The sequence below is a fragment of the Propithecus coquereli genome, unplaced genomic scaffold (assembly GCF_000956105.1).
Source record: "Propithecus coquereli isolate 6110/MARCELLA unplaced genomic scaffold, Pcoq_1.0 Scaffold236, whole genome shotgun sequence".
NCBI lineage: Eukaryota > Metazoa > Chordata > Mammalia > Primates > Indriidae > Propithecus > Propithecus coquereli.
In genome coordinates this window covers 3,443,082-3,458,409 of record NW_012147908.1, presented here as the reverse complement: position 1 = coordinate 3,458,409, position 15,328 = coordinate 3,443,082, and the positions used below count along the sequence as shown (strand labels likewise).

The 15,328-nt window shown below is 41.3% G+C and overlaps 3 protein-coding genes across 3 annotated transcripts in view; all 3 read left to right on the top strand.

The window, feature by feature from the left end:
- The first annotated feature begins 3,082 nt into the window (after positions 1 to 3,082).
- LOC105811567 (protocadherin beta-18) lies at positions 3,083 to 5,449 on the top strand. Its single transcript, XM_012645817.1, has one exon. It carries the CDS (start codon positions 3,083 to 3,085, stop codon positions 5,447 to 5,449), a length of 2,367 nt encoding a protein of 788 aa, XP_012501271.1.
- A 3,425-nt stretch (positions 5,450 to 8,874) lies between these two features.
- On the top strand, positions 8,875 to 11,284 carry LOC105811546 (protocadherin beta-15-like). The gene is given in 3 exon segments (XM_012645787.1): positions 8,875 to 10,456; positions 10,459 to 10,938; positions 10,941 to 11,284. Coding segments are annotated over 3 exon segments (2,406 nt in total).
- A 2,599-nt stretch (positions 11,285 to 13,883) lies between these two features.
- Positions 13,884 to 15,328, top strand: part of LOC105811545 (protocadherin beta-15-like) — a 2,330-nt gene continuing 885 nt past the window's right edge. The window contains exon 1 of the mRNA XM_012645786.1: positions 13,884 to 15,324. Coding sequence (XP_012501240.1) covers positions 13,884 to 15,324 — 1,441 coding nt within the window. The remainder of the gene's footprint in view (positions 15,325 to 15,328) is intronic.

Sequence of the window (15,328 nt, the reverse complement as noted above, 5' to 3'; positions counted from 1 at the left end):
CTATAAAATTTGACAGATTAGAAAAGAAGAAAACAGATCTCCTAGAAATGAAAAATTTGATAATCAAAATTTAAAACTGAATAAATGTTTAATAGAAAATTAGATACAACTAAACCAAGAATTAGTGAAGTGAAAGATGGGTTACAATGTAATTTATTCAAGATGCAGTTTGGAAAGTTAATAAAATAAAAAATACAGGGGAGATAATTGGAACCATAGGAATGAGTAAATATATTTAACATATATTTAACCAGAATCACAGAAAGAGAAATGAGAAAGATTAGATCAGGAGCAATATTTAAAGAAACAATGATTAGAAAATTTCCAGAATTGATGAGCCATTGATAAACAGATTTAAAAGATCTAAATAAACCTAACGTGATAAATTAAAAAGATATTCATGTCTAGAAACATCATAGCAAAATTTCAGAAAACCAAAGACAAAGATAATTTTTTTAAAGCCATAGGAAAAACATTTAACCCCAAACACCTGACAGTTAGACTGACAGGTATGCTCCATGTTTCTCAACAGCCGTAATGGAAAATGTTAATAATAGAAAGTGAGATATCTTTAATGTGCTTAAAGAAATTAGTAAACCTTTCTTACCTAAAGTGTCTAAGAGTCACCAAATAGGAGAATAAAATCAACTTGATATCAGTCTAATATTAAATTAATCAAGATCACAGGAAAGAAGTGGTATAAAGACCTTTTATCTCTCAAATATAACTTCTTAAAATTTTCCTCTTTGCCCATTCCTTGCTACAATTCTGTGTCCAGGAGTTTGACCTATCTCTGTTTCTAGCCCTTTTCCTCTCTAATGACATTCACATCTCCTCTAGTCTAGTCACTTGTGACTATGGATACTCTCAGGAAATGGCAGTTTCTGAGAGCGCATCATCTCTGAAATCACAAATTCAAACATACTTTTTTAAATCTATGATTTACTGTCTTTTCTTGAAGGGCTTCAACCATCATTTATATCAATAAATCCCAAATGTGTCTCTACAGACCAAACCTCTTTCCTCAACTTCATTTATGTAATAGAAGATACTTTATATAACTATCTATATGTATGCTAACTCAACATGTTTTGTGACAATTTTTTCTTCCTCAAAAACTAAACATATCTTCTCCAGGTCCGTATCTGTTCCTCTCCCTTCTCCTCATCCTGTGTTTACTCTATCAGTTAATAGCATTAACACGCACTCAGTTGCTTAAGCCTGAAAACAAAGTACATTTACTTTTATTCCTTCTTGTCCCATTCCCTCTATTCTCTGCCTACTCTATAACCACATCCTTTATTATTTTATCATTCTACTACAACCCCATTACTGCATTTCTAGTAGAAGCCAATATCATCTCTTACCTATGTTACTGCAATCATTTCTAATCAGTCTATGGCCATTAATCTTACTCCTGTCTAATTTTTCTCAACTCTGAAACAGGATGATCTTTTGAAAAAATAAAAACATGATCATGTCATGTTTCTATTTAGAACCCTTTCACAATCTCGCATTTCTACTGGTGTAAAGTCTGAATGCCTTGGCATGGCTTACAAAATATTTGCTTATCTTTCCAATTTTAACACTTACCATTTCTCTCCTCTAGCTCTATGTCTCAGCCATATTGATCTTATTTAAGTTCCTCTAAAACACTTCTCTCATTTAGGATTTGTGCAATCATGTTTTTAGTTTGCCTGAAAAATTTTATTTCATGCCCAAATTTGGTTTGGATTGCTCCTACTCATTTTTCATGTATCAATTTAAAATATACTTTCTCCAGAAAACTTTGTCCTGTACTTCCAAATTCTTATTAGATGATCCTCATCCATGCTCTTATAGTAGCATGTACTTTCCCTACCATAGCATTCATTATGCTCTATTTTAAATGCGTGATCATTTTTCTGTCTTTCTCTTTTATGGCAGGAACTATGTCTTTCTGTTTACCATTCTATCCCTAATACTAATCACCATTCCTAGAACAAAGTGTGTTCTCAATAAATAGTTGCTGAACTAATTAATAAATAGATAAATAAAATATTTAGAACTGTGCCTCTGGAAAGCCTAGGTCTGCAAAATGGTGAATGCAGTTTCAAAACTAAGGTGGAGTCTAGTTTGTTTAACTTTTTTTTATGTTGTCAGAAACTATACTTATTTTACTTTATTCACTACTACTGAGAATTTATTTTCTATTCCTGCTAGGTAAATCTCCTACTGAGTATTCCTAAATAAATGGTATGATTTATCCAGCCTGAAATGTCCAACCTTCCCAAAACAACTATTTGCATCTACCAGCTTCAGTTTCAAGTACATAATCTCATTCTTATCTTTTCTAAGAGTATTTGCTGATAGTTAGAGCTAAGACTTCTAGTTCACATCTCCAATTCTCCTAAAAACCTATTGCTTACATGCAAGAGTACACTTAACAATCTTTAGTTGTTTTATATATTGGCTTCACAGAGAGTTCACAATTTATTTGAGACAGGGACTATATGTTAAACATGCTTTTTACATCCACTATAGCTCTAGGAGATTGTGGTTAATGACTGAATGGTAATAGCATCACATATCACACACACACAAAAATGCAACTAAACATTTGTATCCCCGTATTATGCTGAAATAAAAAAAAAGAGGCATATATGAGGAGAAAATATTTAAATTTATCAACAAACACACAAAATAAGTTAATATTCTGTCTCAAAATGCAACTCGGAAAAGAAAATACACATAGGAGGAGAAAATACAATTTACGTTTACCAACGAACACACAAGATAAATTAATATTTTGTCTCAATCCTGAAAATCTTCAGAGTCGCATGGTGGCGCTGCAGGATAAGATGGGGGACTTTTGTAACAGTATATGCTCTGGTTTCCTTTAACCAGTGGAACTGAGAGCGCTGGAAAAACAGGAGAAAAGAGGCTTTCAACAAAAACGTAGGGCACCAAGAACACCCTTGCAACAGGATTACAAATTTATAGACTCCCAGAGGTCCAAGCTGATAGATAAGAGGTGCAACTCCCAGAGCTGCTAGAGACTGAGTGGAAACGTTTCTGCAGAAAGACATTTGGCTAAGGAGTCATGGAGCCGGGAGAGGGAAGAGCTCAGCAGATAAGGCAAGTGCTGCTTTTCTTTGTTTTCCTGGGTGGGTCTTTGGTGTGTTCTGAGACTTGGAGATATTCTGTGGAAGAGGAAACAGAGATTGGCACCTTTATAGCCAACGTGGTGAAAGACATGGGTTTGGATATAGAAGACCTGGCTGCACGGGGGGCCAGAGTTATCTTTGACGACTATAAACCATATTTGCGGTTGGATCAGCAGACTGGCAACTTGGTCTTAAATGAGCAACTCGACCGGGAGTCACTTTGCCATCTCACCGAGCCATGTATGTTGCATTTCCAGGTATTATTTGAAAATCCTCTGCAATTTTTTCGGGCTGAGCTTTCAGTCAAAGACATAAATGATCACACTCCCACGTTCCTAGATAAACATGTACTTCTAAAAATCTCAGAAGGTGCTACTCCAGGAACTTCATTCCAAATGGATAGTGCTCAGGACTTGGATGTAGGAAAGAATAGTGTCCAAAACTATACAATAAGCCCCAATTCCCATTTCCACCTTAAATTACAAGACAGTGATGAGGGCGGAAAATACCCAGAGCTGGTACTGGACCAATCTCTGGATCGAGAAAAGCAGCCTGAGCTTAGTTTAACGCTGACAGCCTTGGATGGCGGGTCTCCGCCCAGGTCCGGGACCACACTGATTCGCGTTGTGGTCCTGGATATCAATGACAACGCACCCAAATTTGAGAAGCCGGTCTACGAGGTTCAGGTACCAGAGAACAGCCCTGTGGATTCCTTGATCATTCAGGTGTCCGCTACAGATTTAGATGCAGGATCATATGGAGAAATATCTTATTCATTTTCCCACGTCTCCAGAGACGTGAGGAAAACATTTGAAATCCATCCAATTTCTGGTGAAGTCCATTTAAAAGCACTTCTAGATTTTGAGATAATTCCATCTTATATCATAAATATTCAGGCCATTGACAGTGGGAGCCTTTCTGGAAAATCAACCATTTTAGTTCGGGTTGTAGATGTGAATGACAACCCACCAGAAATAGCCATGACATCTCTTACCAGCCCCATACCGGAAAACTCATCACCTGAGGTGGTGGTCGCTGTTTTCAGCGTAAGAGATCAAGACACTGGAGACAACGGGAGAATGGTTTGCTCAATTCAGGACAACCTCCCCTTTCTCTTAAAGCCTACTTTCAAGAATTTCTACACCCTGACAACAGAGCGCCCAATGGACAGAGAGATGAGAACCGAATATAACATCACCATCGCTGTCACCGATTTGGGGACGCCTAGGCTGAAAACGGAGCTAAACATAACCGTGCTGGTCTCTGATGTTAATGATAACACACCCACGTTCACCCAAACCTCCTACACCCTGTTCGTCCCAGAGAACAACAGCCCCGCCCTGCACATCGGCAGCGTCAGCGCCACAGACAGGGACTCAGGCACCAACGCCCAGGTCACCTACTCGCTGCTGCCGCCCCAGGACCCGCACCTGCCCCTCGCCTCCCTGGTCTCCATCAACGCGGACAACGGACAGCTGTTCGCCCTGAGGTCGCTGGACTACGAGGCCCTGCGGGCGTTCGAGTTCCGCGTGGGCGCTACAGACCGAGGCGCCCCCGCGCTGAGCAGCGAGGCGCTGGTGCGCGTGGTGGTGGTGGACGACAACGACAACTCGCCCTTCGTGCTGTACCCGCTGCAGAACGGCTCCGCGCCCTGCACCGAGCTGGTGCCCAGGGCGGCCGAGGCCGGCTACCTGGTGACCAAGGTGGTGGCGGTGGACGGCGACTCGGGCCAGAACGCCTGGCTGTCGTTCCAGCTGCTCAAGGCCACGGAGCCCGGGCTGTTCGCCGTGTGGGCGCACAACGGCGAGGTGCGCACCGCCAGGCCGCTGAGCGAGCGCGACGCGGCCAAGCACAGGCTGCTGGTGCTGGTGAAGGACAATGGCGAGCGTCCGCTGTCTGCCAGCGTCACGCTGCACGTGCTCCTGGTGGATGGCTTCTCCCAGCCCTACCTGCCGCTCCCGGAAGCGGCCCCGGACCAGGCCCAGGCCGACTCGCTCACCGTCTACTTGGTCATCGCCTTGGCCTCGGTGTCCTCGCTCTTCCTCTTCTCGGTGCTGCTGTTCGTGGCGGTGCGGCTGTGCAGGAGGGACAGGGCGGCCTCGGGGGGTCGCTGCTCGGTGCCTGAGGGCCGCTTTCCTGGCCACCTGGTAGATCTAAGCGGCACGGAGACCCTGTCTCAGAGCTACCAGTATGAGGTTTGTTTGACTGGAGGCTCGGAGGCCAGCGAGTTTAAGTTCCTGAAGCCGGTTATCTTCAACCTCCCGCCCCAGGGCAATGAAGCGGAGAAAGCCCCACCTTTCTGAACTGGTTGAGTTCAATTAAGGATCTGATTATGATGCGGAACTTTTAGAATGAGTGTAAATTTCTTTCAAATTGTATTCATTGTCATGTATAGTTCTTCATTTTGGGTAACTTCATTTAACTTAAGAGTTTTCAGAAAGTTCAAAAATTTTTATCTATTTTCTCCTATTCTTTATATTAACTGTGAAAAAATTAAAGGAGCAGGGATTTGCTTAGTCTTTGTTCCAAAATGCAACCTCAAATCATGTATTGGCTTATCCATCATTTTCCCATCAAATTTAATTGCACACTGGGCTCATTCATATTTTCTCAGTTTTCTGCCTGTGGATCCTCTCACCAAAACATTTTTATATGGTTGACAGTATTATTATAGAGGGAAATGCATGATATGAATGAAAACATAATTGCTTGTTATCTGATTAGGTTGGTGTTTAAATCTTATCTAATTTAGGTTTTTCTAAAAAAGTATAATCAATCTTTCCATTCTACTTTCCTGACAAATATTGCGGAGAATTTTTTTCTGCACTTAGGTATTTTTCTTCATAAATATTTGTGAAGATGTTGTTTTATTAAAATAAATTCAAAATCATCTTTGGATTTAAGATACACACACACACACACACATACACACAAATATCCAACCCATGTTCTTTTGTTGTCTGAGGACTTCTCTGTACTACCCAAGAGAGCTGATCATTACTGAGATATTTATTCCACTTTTTTTTTTGCCTTTCTTAGCCATTTTTATTGATCCAGCGTTAGACTCCTGATTAAAGCTGTAATAACCACATTATCCAACCACCTAAGTTTGTGATTAAAATACTGTAGTTCATCTATTTTTTCCTCTTGAATAAATGTTAAGCATGAGCTGAGGTAGCCATGTTTATATCTGTATAGTCTGGAAGCAGTGAATGGCTTCTAGATAGAAAGGAAAGGAGGGAGAGAGGACCAGAAGGAAAGAGTAAATGTGAGAAGGAATAGAGAGTGGAGGAGGCAGAAGCCTAGAAAACAGTAGAGACTAAGATAGCTACTCGGTTCTAGACCTGTCGGTTCCTGATTCCAGTTCCTCCTAACTACCCAATGTCTAATTGCCCTTGGGTTCTACAGTAAGACTACAGGGTTTCTTAATAGTAAAATTTCTTTTTTTCTTCTCCCAAAGTTCATGTGTTGAAAAATAAAATTTTTTTATTTAATCTGTCTTGAAGGGGAATTTCTTGTAATCAAAAGAGACTTGAAAGATATGTACAACCTTGAGTACTCAATTAGCCTCTATACCTTCTAATCCTGGTCTTATATTGCATGTTTCCAATATTAACTTAATGAATGAAATACAAGATGTATAAGCTTAGAGATAACTAATCTACATTAGAGGCTTATGTAACAAAATTTAAATTTGTAAGTAATTTATGAGTTCTTTCAACAAATAAATGCCCCAAAGGGTTTTATGAAATGTCTTGTTAACACGAGTTTCCCTCTATTATATTATTTATCCCAGGATTATTTTTTTAAAGTAACACTGAAATTATTATGTTTTGGGGTGTCTGTACCTATTCTCAGGATCATCATAGCCTCCTTAGCAGACTCTTTCTTTTAAAAATTATTTGCTGAGTTCAGTGAGAACAGAATTAATTTATTGTTTAATGTAAAATCATCTGGCTCTATAAATAATCCTAATTTATATATCATGTGGACTGATTTGTGATTTTAGTTTTAGTAATAAACATTATTTGATTGACACATACTCTATTACTAGAAAGCCTCATGAGAAAATTCTAAGTTCCTGTCAAGCCTAGGAGTTTAGATCTTAAAAAGGATAAAATTTGTATGAGAGATAAAAGATGAGAATGAAAAACTAACTTTGATCCATTAGCTTACTGACATAGGTACTGGTTTCTATCTCATTAATATTTTAAAATGCATGGACATTCAAGGCACATTTTCTTGGACAATTAATTCCACAATAAAGAATTTGGATCCATGACCAATATCCTTTCTACAAGAAAATTGTTCATCAAATTTTTAAATGTGAGAAACATGTTATCATATATTGAAAGTTTATTAATCAAATTTATTTCACTGTGGAGAAGAAAATATTCTAAAATAGGATGTTGATTTGAGTAATTGTTACCTTAATAGAATTAAACCAATATGAAATATAATTCTTACACTTGGCCCAAGCTGTTTTTCCAGTTAGTCAGGTAATTAGAATGCCAGAATATATGATAATATATATTATTTAAACATTGTTATAAAAACATCGGCTAAAATTGGTGTCATTGGGAAGACTCCAGATCTCTTCCTCCAAGATGTATTCCTCCTCTTTAAAAGTAGGAGAATTTCAATTCCATACTAGGATACCCGGATCCCAAGATGTCCATAAGAGATATATGAGTTGCTCACTAAAAATGAGTTGAGATCTTTCCTAGTTGTAAATTAATCTGCTGTTTCAAATGGATATAACTTATTTTCACCTGCACTTTACTTTTTATTTTAACTTTGGCCTTTATCTTTGGCTATTTCTTCTTCAAGATCTCAGTAAATCTCAGCTTCTATGTGTGTGGATCTTAGTTTTAGTAATAGATGTAGATGCTCTTTACAAATTATTTTAGATAATGTAACAAATCAATATAACAAATTTAGAAAAGTTCTTAGACAGTATTTACAAATAAGTTATTCACAACTCCCTAAACTTATCTATTTAGTTTGCATAATAAACTAGTTCTAGCTGGTCTATTACTTAAGTTTGTACTCATGAAACATGGGAATGAATCTCTTTATCTACTGTGCTAGCAGTGAGTTAAGAGTTTCATGGTGTATATTCTTTCTTTAATAGACTGATAACTACATACCTTTTTCTACTCAATTTTCCTGAAGCACTTACTGTGCAATATAGTTGATATCATATCGTAAGTTCCATGAGGTCAGAGAAGGTATTTTTGTTCCCAGCACTTAGTGCAGTGCCTGATGTATAATATGAAATCAATAAGTATTTGTTGAATAAATGAATAAATATAGTTAACTTTGCATTCGCATAATTTCCCAAAGTGTCTGGCATCATTTCCACATTCATAATCTCACAGAAAACTAGAAGTTACCATTTTAATTTATAAACCTCCCCATATATATAATCCGTGGTGTTGTGTTTTGTTTTATTTGCATAAATCTAAGTAAGAATACATGTTTTGTTCGATATTTAGTAAACCAGGTTCAAGTACAACGCGTGGTGGCGCTATAAGCTAAGGCTGCTGAAAAAGGGACTTGCGCCTGGTTACTGTTCTGGTTACTATTCTGGCAGCCATAATGAAATCCACCAAAGAGAAGAGGCTTTCTTAATTGAAAATTGCGTTGCGGCAAGGATTGATTTCCAAAGATTCTCTACAGACCCAGAACAGACATCCAGATCTTAATGGCTTTTGGTGTTGGAGAAATGGAGGCTGAAAAGGAGCGCTTTCCTAGACCAAGGCAAGTTCTGCTTCTCTTTGTTATGCTGTCTCAGACTTGGGCGGAGCGGAGAGGTTATACTGTAACAGAAGAAACAGAGAGCGGTTCTTTTGTGGCCAATCTAGCAAAGGATCTAGGGCTAGGGGTAAGAGAGATGTCCTGGCGGAGGGCTCGGGTAATTTTTAACAATGACAAAAACCATTTTCAGCTAAACCTTCATACCGGAGATCTGCAAGTAAATGAAAAACTGGATCGGGAAGAACTATGTGGCTCTGCTGAGCCTTGTGTGCTGCATTTCCAGGTGTTGCTGGAAGAACCTTTGGAGGTATATAAGTTTAAACTTTTGGTTAGTGACATAAATGACAATTCCCCCGTGTTCCCAGAAGCAGAAATGATTTTGAAAATCATGGAAAATACTCCTCCAGGAACTGTGTTTCCCCTAAAAAATGCACAAGACTTGGATGTCGGCATTAATAACATTCAAAACTACACCATCTACCCCACCTCCCATTTCCATGTTCTCACCCACAACGGTAGTGAGGGCAGGAAATACCCGGAGTTGGTTCTGGACAAATCCCTAGACCGAGAGGAGCAGACTGAGCTCAGGTTAACTCTCATGGCAGTAGATGGCGGAGCTCCTCCCAAAAGTGGGACCGCCCTGGTCCTCATTGATATCTTGGACATCAATGACAACGCCCCTGAGTTTGCACAGCCACTCTATCAAGTGCAGATCTCAGAAAATAGTCCCCTTGAATCCCTTGTTGCCACTGTTTCTGCTAGAGATTTAGACACGGGAATAAATGGTGAAATATTTTACTCATTTTTTTATAGTGATGAAGAGATCGTCAAGACATTTGCACTTAATGAACTAACGGGAGAAATTAAAATAATTAGAAAATTAGATTTTGAAAAAATTGAGTCATATGAGATGGATATTAAAGCCTCTGATGGGACAGGTCTTTCTGGAAAATGCACTGTCATAATACAGGTGGTGGATATCAATGATAATGTCCCAGAACTGACCATGGTTTCAGTCCTAAACCACATCCCCGAAAATTCTCCTGAGCTCACGGTAGCTCTTTTCAGTATTCAAGATCGAGATTCCGGGGAAAACGGAAAGATGGTTTGCTCAATTCAGGATGATCTTCCGTTCGTGCTGAAACCTTCCGTTGAGAATTTCTACAGGCTGGTAACAAAGGGAGAGCTGGACAGAGAGATTAGAGCCGAGTATAACATCACGATCACGGTCACTGACTTGGGGACCCCGAGGCTGAAAACCGAGCAAAACATAACCGTGCTGGTCTCCGACGTCAATGACAACGCCCCCGCCTTCACTCAAACCTCCTACACCCTGTTGGTCCCAGAGAACAACAGCCCCGCCCTGCACATCGGCAGCGTCAGCGCCACAGACAGGGACTCAGGCACCAACGCCCAGGTCACCTACTCGCTGCTGCCGCCCCAGGACCCGCACCTGCCCCTCGCCTCCCTGGTCTCCATCAACGCGGACAACGGGCACCTGTTCGCCCTGAGGTCGCTGGACTACGAGGCCCTGCGGGCGTTCGAGTTCCGCTGGGCGCCACAGACCGAGGCGCCCCCGCGCTGAGCAGCGAGGCGCTGGTGCGCGTGGTGGTGGTGGACGACAACGACAACTCGCCCTTCGTGCTGTACCCGCTGCAGAACGGCTCTGCGCCCTGCACCGAGCTGGTGCCCAGGGCGGCCGAGGCCGGCTACCTGGTGACCAAGGTGGTGGCGGTGGACGGCGACTCGGGCCAGAACGCCTGGCTGTCGTTCCAGCTGCTCAAGGCCACGGAGCCCGGGCTGTTCGCCGTGTGGGCGCACAACGGCGAGGTGCGCACCGCCAGGCCGCTGAGCGAGCGCGACGCGGCCAAGCACAGGCTGCTGGTGCTGGTGAAGGACAATGGCGAGCGTCCGCTGTCTGCCAGCGTCACGCTGCACGTGCTCCTGGTGGATGGCTTCTCCCAGCCCTACCTGCCGCTCCCGGAAGCGGCCCCGGACCAGGCCCAGGCCGACTCGCTCACCGTCTACCTGGTCTCGCCTTGGCGTCGGTGTCCTCGCTCTTCCTCTTCTCGGTGCTGCTGTTCGTGGCGGTGCGGCTGTGCAGGAGGGACAGGGCGGCCTCGGGGGGTCGCTGCTGGGTGCCTGAGGACCGCTTTCCGGGCCACTTGGGGGACATCAGTGGCACCAGGACCTTGTCCCAGAGTCACCAGTATGAGGTGTGTCTGAGGGAAGGTTTAGGGACCAGCGAGTTCAAGTTCGTGAAGTCTGTTATGCCCAGGCATGACGGTGCTATGAATGACATGGAGGAAAAGTTCAACTTTGTAAAGGGTTTTGGATTTAATTTGAAATCTGTTGAGTTTTCAGAATATTCAGGATAAAGGTTAGTTATTTCTCAATATACTATATTTCCTTTACGTTTTGTTTGTTGGTCCATATAGAATTTCTTTGTTTTTTGCTGACTTCATTTTCCTAGTTAGGAGATTAGAAATTTTCTTTGATTATATCTTCATGTTTAGTCTCCTTTTATTCTTTCTCCGTACTGAAAAGTCATGAATATTTGTTCAAATTATCAACCATTCAACATCACAGGCTCTTGATCTGAAGATAACCTTAGCCCCATTCTCTCTTTGATTGTCCAGAATTTTTTTCTATATTTTTGATGCTTAGAAGACAAAGATGATAATAAATATAATGAGCTATTAGTATACCTTCTGTTTAATTTGATATGACGCTTACCTGTGTAGAAGTTTCAATGGAGAAATGTCTGCAAAAATTGCATGCTTTTGTTTCACAATAATATTAAATGGGAAAGCCTGCAGTTTCTCCCAGACTTAAAGATTTTTGTGCTCTTTGTAACAATCTTCAGTATAAAATATATATGAGTATCATTGAATGACTATTAGATTATTTTAAGATTTTTAAACAATAGATCCCTTTTCTAGTGTCTGTCTAGCCCACTTCATCTTTTTCTGGAAACTTCTCCTGTCGTTAGCAGAGGTGTACTGTTGCGGCCAGATTCATTTTATATGACCCATCTCTCTCTGTCTCTGTCTCTCTGATTTTAGACAATTAAATATTTCTCATCCAAGTTGGTCCAATCTGATTCTCTCTATTTAAGAAAATAGCTTTAGAAACCAGATATAGTCTCTCTGTTAGGAACTTAACAAGAAAGTGGTGTCATGTTTGGCTAAATATATGGAAAGAAGTACAGAAAGTCTATCTACCAAGAGAGACAAGAAAAAAAGGAGATGCCAAAAGAGTGACCTTATTGTAAATTTTCCTGTTGTAGATCTTCCAGTCCTTCCCAAGTCTGCTTTCTCCTCGGGTTTTTAGAGACAAATATGTGCTCTGTTAATAAATTTCCCTCTAATTAAGATAGCTAAGTGAGTTTTTTTGTTGTTGTCAAAAGCATGTTAGATATTCTTGGTTAGTAAGTTAGACCTTCCTTACTATTAATTTGAGTTTTTATTGTGGCTTTTCATATTAATATAATCAGGAATCAAAAAGGTTGTAAAATATTAATAGTTTGTAAGGGACATGCAGAAGATTTTGTTAGAATATACAGTTTTGAGAAGAATTGAAAGGTCTTTCCAATGGTACAGGCTTTGCAGTGTTTAGTACAAATTCTAAGAAAATTTTACTATATAAGAAATAGTTTGAATATCATTAGTATCATAATAGCATTAGTATAAAATAACATTGACAATGTAAAATGTGTGTCTACAAGAGATGTATTCCTTATTTTTAGGATCACCATAAGCTGGTTGCTTTGTTCTTTCTTTTTATAATATATCCTTTTGCTTAGGGGGAGCCAGGGTATTTTGCCATTAATTAAAGGACATTTTAGATCATTCTGAGCTATTTCAAATTCAAAAGAGCATAGAAAATAGCTACTTGAGAATATGCTGTCTCGTTTATCCAGGTTACATAAAAAACTGGGATCCCAGCAAAAGAGGGGACTTCTGTGTAGGAGGAGAACCTCCATGTCAGAAGTTATTAAATTAATTTGGATTTATTAATGGATCTATTCAAGAAATATTTGTTGACTATCTACTCTGTGCCAGGGATTATTTTAGATGTTGGATATGCAGCAGTGAACAAAACAAACACTCAGGTGTGACACAGAAGAGAAACAAGTATGTACATCTATACTATGTCAGATGGTAATAAATGCTAGGGCGAAAAAACAGGATCAGACATATAGGAAGTGCCCTCACGCATTTTCCCACAGTTTGAAAGTTTCATAAAATCGAAACTCTCTGACTTTATGTAGAGAGGATACCACATTGGAATGAACTTGTTGCTTTTTCCTTGATGTAATTCGACCAATAGGGGCCACAATTCTAGTACGTAGACTGCCTAGAATTTGAAAGAAATATAGAGGAATTAGTTCTTTTTTGCAGAGAGAATTTTAAGAAATCACATGGCTATATGTTATTAGTTTCTGCAAGATGATTGATCACTTTTATGTCTTCTTTCACTTCTCAGTTTCCCTCTGAGCACCCCACCCAGACTACAGACAATAGACGCTGGGGACCATGTCTAGGTTGTTTACTGACGTATTTCAGAGCCTGGCACATAGAGATCAATAACACTTCTTTGAATAAAGGAATGAAAATTATAATTACATGACTTTGTGATTACATTATCTCCCCCAATTTCCAAACTCTTTAGAATAGATGAGAGAATAGAACAATTGTAGCAATTCGTTTTGAAGTAAAGACAACGCATGGTGGCGCTGCAGGCTAAGGCTTCAAAAGAGAACCCATTAAATGCTCGGAACTACTTACTTCAGACCTCTTTCAGCTGAAGAGAAAAGCCTGTAAGCAGAGCTCGGACCAGTCAGTCTCTAGAGAATGTTACTCACCTGCCTTTCCGGACAGTTTGTCAACTGAGAGATCTATCACTGTGTCAGTCCCATCACTCCCTGAGATAGTTCTCGACCCCGTTCCTAAAAAGGCGTGTGCAGAAGGAAAGATGGAGGCCAGAGGGGAGTGCTTTCCTAAACAAAGGCAAGTCCTGATTCTCCTTCTTTTACTGGGAGTGGCTATGGCAGGCTGGGAACCCCGTCGCTATTCTGTGATGGAGGAAACAGAGAGCCGCTCTTTTGTGGCCAACCTGGCCAAGGACCTAGGGTTGGGAGTGGGGGAGCTATCTGCGCGGGGAGCCCGGGTGGTCTCTGAGGATAACGAACCACGCTTGCAGCTTGATCTGCAGACCGGGGAGTTGATACTAAGTGAGAAACTGGACCGGGAGGAGCTGTGCGGCCCCACTGAGCCCTGTGTAATGCATTTCCAAGTGTTACTGAAAAAACCTTTGGAAGTATTTCGAGCTGAGCTACTGGTGAGAGACATAAACGATCACTCTCCTGAATTTTCTGAAAGAGAAATGGTTCTGAAAATCCTAGAGACTAGCCCTCCTGGAAGCGTGTTTCCTCTGAAAAAGGCTCAGGACTTGGATGTGGGCAACAACAACATTCAAAACTACAATATTGGTCTCAACTCTTATTTCCATGTTTCCACTCGCACCCGGGGGGATGGCTCCAAATACCCAGAGCTGGTGCTAGACAAAGAACTGGATCGTGAGCAGCAGGCAGAGCTCAGATTAACCCTGACAGCGCTGGATGGTGGCTCTCCACCGCGCTCAGGCACCTCCCAGATCCGCATCTTGGTCGTGGACGTCAATGACAATGCCCCGGAGTTTGCGCAGGCGCTCTACGAGGTGCAGGTCCCAGAGAACAGCCCGGTAGGCTCCCTAGTTGCCAAGGTCTCTGCTAGGGATTTAGACACCGGGACAAATGGAGAGATTTCATACTCTCTTTTTTATAGTTCTCAGGAGATAAGCAAAACTTTTGAAGTAAGCAGCCTTTCAGGGGAAATTCGACTAATTAAAAAACTAGATTTTGAGACAATATCCTCATATGAGCTAGATATAGAGGCATCCGATGGCGGGGGACTTTCTGGAAAATGCTCGGTCTCTATTAAGGTGCTAGATGTTAACGATAATGCCCCAGAATTAACCATTTCATCACTTACCAGCCCTATTCCAGAAAACTCCCCTGAGACAGAAGTGGCTCTGTTTAGGATTCGAGACCGAGACTCCGGGGAAAACGGAAAAATGGTTTGCTCAATTCAGGACAATGTTCCATTTACGCTGAAACCTTCAGTTGAAAATTTCTACAGGCTGGTAACAGAAGGGGCGCTAGACAGAGAGATTAGAGCCGAGTATAACATCACCATCACAGTCAACGATTTGGGGACTCCCAGGATGAAAACCGAGCAAAACATAACCGTGCTGGTCTCCGACGTCAATGACAACGCCCCCGCCTTCACCCAAACCTCCTACACCCTGTTCGTCCCAGAGAACAACAGCCCCGCCCTGCACATCGGCAGCGTCAGCGCCACAGACAGGGACTCAGGCAC

Bases quoted from the DNA above. Each gene is read 5' to 3' on its own strand.
- LOC105811567 (XM_012645817.1), top strand. From the start codon at position 3,083: ATGGAGCCGGGAGAGGGAAGAGCTCAGCAGATAAGGCAAGTGCTGCTT.